The sequence below is a fragment of the Austrofundulus limnaeus genome, unplaced genomic scaffold, assembly GCF_001266775.1.
Source record: "Austrofundulus limnaeus strain Quisiro unplaced genomic scaffold, Austrofundulus_limnaeus-1.0 Scaffold5, whole genome shotgun sequence".
Taxonomy (NCBI): Eukaryota; Metazoa; Chordata; class Actinopteri; order Cyprinodontiformes; family Rivulidae; genus Austrofundulus; species Austrofundulus limnaeus.
The window spans coordinates 5894151-5901486 of record NW_013952407.1 but is presented as its reverse complement, the minus strand read 5'-3'; the positions used below and the strand labels follow the sequence as shown (position 1 = coordinate 5901486).

Here is a 7336-nt window from a genome sequence, read left to right as displayed (position 1 = left end):
TTCAGATATAAACACTGAACTAAACAAGCATCAGATAATTATTTAATCGGCTCTGATTAAACAACTTCAGATTCGACGTGCTAAAAGTAGCATCCATGCTAACTCTGTAAACAAACAAGCTGGCTGAATGAGACGTCACATGTTTTACTGTGCATGTGTGTCACATCAGCGCTGTGTAGAGTTCACACAGGAGTTTGATGGACGTTCAAACCAAAAGATCTGATTTTTTTCAAAAAAATCAGAATTGAGCATTAAGACCTGCGGTGTGAACATAGACCTTGACTGACTAAATGTGAAATAAATAATCCAGAAATGCTTTTAAAAGTAAGAGTTTGACTCACTGTTGAGCTGTGGTGAGTAGCTGCCATCTTGAATTTTGAATTCTCCCACTTTCAGTGGGAGTTCACACTGGAGTGGCATTACAGTTTAAATTTACCACTTGGAAGTCYGAAAGTCCCACTTTCCAGTACAATTGGGCTGCATGAAAAGTATTTGGAGAAAATGCAGAGCTTTGGAGAGTTTGCTCAATGAATTTCACCAGCTACCTCTGAACCCTGTGCACCTAATGGGTAAAAAAATCAACATGCATTTTGGGAAATGTAGTTTATAGTCAATGTTGGCTTTAAAACAGATTGTGGTTATTTTAACACAATACATCTTTGAAGCTCTCACAGGCCACATAAAATGCCATGACGGGCCACTTTTGGCCCACAGACCTTGAATTTGAGTTTAGAAAAGTTCTGATATTTGACAAAGCCCTTCTTTTTTTCCTGCAGGGAGTTGTTTTTCATTCCTCCGTCTGTAAAGAAGCTCRTGTCTGAACTCCTCCCTCACAAACACTCGTGCCATGCAGGAGGTGTAATCCTCCACCCTCCTCTTCTCCCTGTGCCACGGTGACCACCCCCTCCCCTGCCGTTAACGAGTCAAGATGTCAGACGCCGGCTCCTCACTGCCGACAGACCCCCTGCTGCCTCTGACCTCCCCACGCACTCCCCTGCAGCTCTCCTTCCCCTTCTTGAGGGAAGGCAGTCGTGTTTGGGAGAGGGAGAGGAAGCCGTTGCAGCCCGGAGAGCTGCCCAGTCCACTGCCCACCAAACGTACCCGCACATACTCAGCGTGAGTACGAACACAGACCAGAGTCCATCACTGCCCTCCTCATTTATATTCATTTTAAAGGAAAACAAAAGTCTATTTTATTCTCTGTTTTTGTCCCCTCTCTCCCTGCAGGACAGTCCGAGCCAGATCAGGCCCCGTGTTTAAAGGGGTTTGTAAAAACTTCTCCAGGTCTCAGGGTCATGGATTCATACACCCTTCTCACGGAGGAGAGGACATCTTTGTCCACATTTCTGAGTGAGTCATTCATTTTATGACCGTGGAAAATAAAATAATTAATCTGAGAAACAAAATGGTGCATTTGACGTACAGATCGATTTAAAAAGCTACTGAAACGTTACAGTTGCCTCACAATCCAACAGAAAGCTGCTATTTTACGTAATGGCTATTACTGACATGTAATTTTACAGAAATGTTGACTAGCAGAATGTAAATGCAACACTGTGCAAAAACCTTGAGTCATCCCTTGTTTCTTTACATCAGGGTGCCCAACCTTTTTTGAACCAAGAGCTACTTTTGAAGTCGGCAGTTTGCTGAGAGCTACTCGTCCAGTCTCAGTATCAAAAAACATAATTTTTCGTCTCCCTACTCCTCACTTCTTTAAAGTAAATAAAACAGAACGTAATGTGTTGTTAGTTTTATTTAATTTAAAGTATTGTCAAACAAAACTATCTACTTAACCATATATTTACCTACAAAAAAAAAGATAAAATCCTTACTTAACTCCTGACAGAGAAACAGAAAAGTGATGCTCGAACAAAAAGGATAAATTTTTTTATCTCCTTCAATTAGCACTCCCTGTAACGTGCGAGCTCTGAGGGCTGAAAACCTGCACACTGAGAGAACCACAGACTTAAATAACTTTGGAGCACGGGAACTAGTCTCCATTTATTCAAAGAACTCTCCTCTTCTCTCCATACAGGGGAGGAAAAACAAAACAAAAATCTATCAGGTTAAACATGGCTACAACAAGAGTACCGCCCTTTTTTTTTTCAAAGTCAAAGCACACAATATAAAACTCTCTTGTTTATACTATTACAAAAAGTGACTTACGATGGTGCAGATTCACAAATCTCCAACAACTATTTCAAACCTCAGTCTCTGTGCAGCATTCAGGATGATGTCATCTGTAGGTGCTGGTCCTCACTGGTCCAGACTGCTGCTGGCTCCAGACCATTCAAAGAGTTTCACCTGTTTCACCACCTATAAGACAAGACACACACACACACACACGCTCTCCGGTCGGGAGCTCGCTGAGCTTCATTCTAACTCCGGCAGAAGCGGTGGAGGTGGGAGGAGAAGAGCGGAGGGAGCGCGTTCAGGAATGTAAACTCCTCCCGCCTCCCACCTCCACCGCTTCTGCTGGAGTTAGAATGAAGCTCAGCGAGCTCCCGACCGGAAAGCAAGGTTGTGCTTCCCAGGCACCTGGGAATCAGCTGGCGAGCGACTGGTTGGGCACCCCTGCTTTACATTTTGCTGCTCAAGCAGTAGACCAGGGGCTTCCAATCCTGGTCCTCAAGGGCCACTATTCTGCATGTTTGAGATGTTTCTCGGCTGCAACACACCTGATTTGAATGAATGAGTGACTTACAGGCTCCTGCAGAACGTGAAAAGGTGTGTTGCAGCAGAGAAACATCTAAAACATGCAGAATAGTGGCCCTTGAGGACCAGATCTGAACACCCCAGAACTAGACATTCAACACGTACTGCACAATAACCTGTCACAATGACTTAGGAGGACTGAATTAAAAAATGTAAAAGTTTTAAAGAGAAACTTTTAAATGGCCTTAGAAATTCTGACTATTGATCCCAATTGATCTTGAAGAGATCATAACAAAATGAGGGTCTAATACAGAGATCTAAACCTGGTCCTTAAGGCCCCACGATTCTGCAGGTTTTAGATGTTTGTCTGATCCTGAATCAGGGGTGTTGGAGCCGGGCAAACATCTAAAACATGCAGAACATTGGGGCCCTGAGAACCAYGGATGGGAGCATCTGGATTAGTAAATAAATGTGTTGGGAAATAGACCTTTACAAAATTGTTTTACACGTAGACATGTTTAGAGCAAACCGGACATCTTTTCCTGAGAATCCTCAGATCGCTTTAAAACATGACGTTGAAGATGTTTTTTCATGGGCCTCCTTCATACTGGATAACTACCCTGGTAAAAATACAAAAACAAAAACACAGTCATAACATGAATGATCTTTGCAGGGTCTTGGTGAGGTGCCCATGCACGATTAGTCCATTACTCATATTAGGTTGTTTTGAAAATGTCCAAAACCACCGTACCAAGATTACAGTGGCTTATCCCCATCATGGCAGCAAATCGGGGTCCTGGGTGGAGCGTGGGTCAGCTTATCCATGCAGTGGGGCCTGCGTACACTGGAGTGGCTTGGTTGTCAAAATAATTAACTAGGACTGATGGTCTCATATCTGGGGTACAACCGAGATTGTGATAAGGTCATAAGAAAACACCTAGTGTGGCGTGACCTGTAGCTGCATATCTCAAGGATACAAAATCAGCAGGAAAACTCTACTGGCGAGTACAGGAGGGCAACAACATCACGATTTTCTTCACACTAAAGGAGGTTTTCCAAATTTACTGGGTCATTATCTGGTGTGACCGAGCAGAGACCTTAGAGTTGCTTTGTTCTTTTAGAAACTTAGCAGCCTGTGACCCAACTGTAAAGTTTGTTCTTTACGTTTTAAATCTAGTGAGCCTTTAAAAGATAATACAGCAAAACCAACAGATCATGTTAACTTGACTGTACTGTGGGACTTGCATTTTGAATTTCATTAAGGGGACAGACAATGCATATTATTCAACATGAAAACATCACATAAATATACCAGATTTAGCCAAAAAAGCCAATCTTCATCTGTAGTCCCCTAGCAGGTTGATGGAAGGAATTAGAAATAATTACAATTAACATGAATAAGAACATACATGACCTGTCATTTATGACAGATTTCAATGTACAGCTAAAAGTAGTGTAATTTACTGTTTAAAGATCATAAAGATATATGAGCATGATACAATGATTTCCTTTGAAATTTCCTCATTTTAGTTACATAAATCCAGGATTAATCTGAGTAACGATGTCCAGTAAACTGACCAAGCAATGCTTTTGACTTCCGTCCTTACTTTCAATGTCCCTCCTGTTTCAGCATCGATGGCGAGTACGTGCCTATGGAAGGAGACGAAGTCACATACAAGGTGTGCCCCATCCCTCCCAAGAACCAGAAGGTCCAGGCTGTCGAGGTGGTCATCACTCACCTAAACCCAGGCACCAAGCACGAGACCTGGTCGGGTCAAATCATCAGCTCCTAGACGAGCGCGACCGTTGGCGAAGCTACACAGGGATTAAATTTTAGGATTTTTGATTTTGTGGCYCACAGACTTGGGGACCAGGTGAAGGATCTGAGCTGAGATGGTAGGCTGTTGGTGATAAAGGTTATAGAGTAGAGATTTGATTGTAAATGTTTGAATGTTTTCCTGTGCCGACCATGGATTCATCTTTTTTTGTTTGTTCTGTTCAGGGATTAAATGTTCGGTTAAGTAAGTTTGGGTTGAAGTGGTGGTGCAAGCAATCTTGCATTTACCTCAATAGTATATAGAGTACTATAGTACTGTAGGTGTTTAGGAGGTGATGTCTTGATTGGATTTAGGTGTAAATGATAGTTACAGTATACAGGAGGATTAAAATGTGGTTAGAGCAAACTGGAAGGAGTACTGCCATATTGACTCTCAGTCGACCTGAAGTTTTAAGGGGTCAGCTCAGCAGAGTTCTTTAATTTGCTTCCATAATCTCAGCTGATGCGTATCGCTGCCAAAATCACTGCCAAAATCATAAAAACAAACTGTAGCTTAACATGTTTCATCCATCACAGATGAAGATGAAAAAACAAACCCTTTCAATTGTACAGGTTGTTTTCATTATCACAAGAAGAGCTTCTCAGATCCCTAAATCAAAAGTGTTTCATGTGTAATGGTTGTTTACACAGATGGGCTTCAGATTCACATTCACTTAGTTCTAAAAGGGTTTAGGCCTTGACCACTGGGACAAGCTCTACATATTTGAAATTATGCTCCTTTCCAGTACTGCAACACCTGRTTGTCAATGAGCCAATGTTAGTATCCTGTTTGATTTTCCTATGACGGTCTGAAAGTTTGGTGGTAAAGGCCAGAGGTTTTGAGGGATGGCAGGAGGTGAGAAACAAGGGAGGACCAAAGATGGGGCAGAGGATGGAGTGATAAACGTTATAAGTGCAGAGACTATATCAGTTATAGGCCCTCACCACACTACTCCAGGTATTTTTTTAAAAACTGAGATTTTCTGCTTCTTTAGCAGCTCTTTGCCATGTGCAAATGCAGATTTTAAAAAAACTCCATTTTTGTTTGTGACCAAGTCAATTCAGATCGGAGTCCTAGCAGTGTATGTCACAAAAGCTCTCACTTTGTGTCCTAGAAACCAAAACAAGAGTGTGCTAAAATGGTTACTTACTAAAGGAAAATTGTAAACTGTAAAGGCGTTCTTGCCATGCAGTGGCTAGGATGAGGCTCAATTGTACTGTGTGCAGTTAATCATCAGAAAAACAGTCATAGATTAATATTTGCGATTAGTGACTTATGTACGACGGCGCAGAGCTAACGATAATGCTAACGCAGAGCTAATGCTAACACTGCATACACGTTTAATCACCTGAAACAATGCTATGAACTGGAGTACGAGGAAAGCCAGCAAATAGAAACTGAGACCACAGCAAACTTTCCTCTGATGAATGTTGGAAACAAATCTCAGTCCAGAATCCACGATGAATTCAAGCATACTGACTCTTACGAGCGTCAAAGTAAGCACCGGAAAGAAATAATGCAGGCTGTGGCTGTTAAAATGAATAAGTTAGTTTGACAAGTATAATTTTAAAACACAGAGTAACTGATTTAGTTAAAAACAAGTGCAATTGTCATGTATTAATTGGCTAAATTCTACAATTAATTGTGACTAGAATGATCTGAATGGAGGTTTTTTTTGTAGGTTTTTATAGAGAAGAAATGATCAGTGAAATAAAAATATCTGGAGTTTTGTAGATGGGGTCCCAAAGTCAGTCATTCACATACTGTGGGTCAACAAACAAAGTTTACTTTAAAGGAAAAGTTTGACAGTTTTGAAGGAAACATGTTTGTGTTATTGTGAGCCATTTTATTAGTCAAGTAATAAGATTTTGATTTATAAAACCTAGTAAAACAGAACATGTGGCAGGCTATCTTAGTTCAGCATAACAAATAAAACAAAGCGATAGAGCCAATGAAACATGACAGAGGACAAGATAAGAGGATTTGTTTTTTTCCTCACTCATAATGTGCTACATGGAAACATGGACAGAAAAGCTCTTCAGCAAAGCCAACACCTGAAGGAGTTATTCTGCAGACAGATTCATGTTATTGACAGTAACTTGTCCTCATACCCCTTTTTGCAAATTGTCCATCTTTTGAGTAGAAGAAGTTAGGATTGTCTGTCTCTGGATACAATAAAGATATATGAGCAACAAAAATGAATACCATACAGTCCACCTCAATGATAATATGATGCAATTCAGTGTGTTTTAATTTGATYTGATACAACAAAACAAAGGTATAATCCTATGCAATTCAGCTAAGCGAGTTATTTATTAACCTGGTTAAACTTGTCTCACAGCGTCACACATTCAGTTAACAAGTCAAAGTGTGGTAATAAAAATGGTGACAGGCAGGCAGCAGATGTGATGAACACTCGTTCACCGACTCGGCACTAAAATGCATTTTCTCAATATCTTTTATGGTTTGCCTCAAAGAGACATGATGTCCAACCTAATATTTAGTTCAGTGTCCTTTTACGGTCCGTTTATAAAAGGATTTATCAGTGGTGAGCACAGCTAACTAAAAAGTTAGCTTTGCTTACTCACAGTCCACTTACTAAAACTATAGCTTCGCAAACGCTAAATTCTAAACATAAAAAAGTTTTCAGAAGCTAATGCTAAGCAGCCAAACAACTAAAAATTAGCAGAAGCTAAAACTAACAGCTAATCGCTAAGATGACAGTCTCTRAGTCTTTGTCATGTTTTTGTCTACTTCCAGCTGAAGACTGGTAGGACTGACACAAACCTGTTGAAGTTAGTTAGTTAGCTGTTGTTAGCTGATGTTTGTAGTTAGCTYTTAGCAGACTTAAAGATGATAAAACC

General features: G+C 40.7%; 1 protein-coding gene across 1 annotated transcript in view; it reads left to right on the top strand.

Moving 5' to 3' along the window:
• The window catches only part of csdc2a (cold shock domain containing C2, RNA binding a), a 10042-nt gene extending 3368 nt beyond the window's left edge, over nt 1–6674 (top strand). Inside the window, exons 2-4 of the mRNA XM_014028454.1 lie at nt 777–1116; nt 1228–1350; nt 4286–6674. Of these exons, the coding sequence (XP_013883908.1) occupies nt 929–1116; nt 1228–1350; nt 4286–4448 (474 nt within the window). The 5' untranslated portion in view covers nt 777–928 and the 3' untranslated portion in view covers nt 4449–6674. The remainder of the gene's footprint in view (nt 1–776; nt 1117–1227; nt 1351–4285) is intronic.
• The last annotated feature ends 662 nt before the right edge of the window (nt 6675–7336 follow it).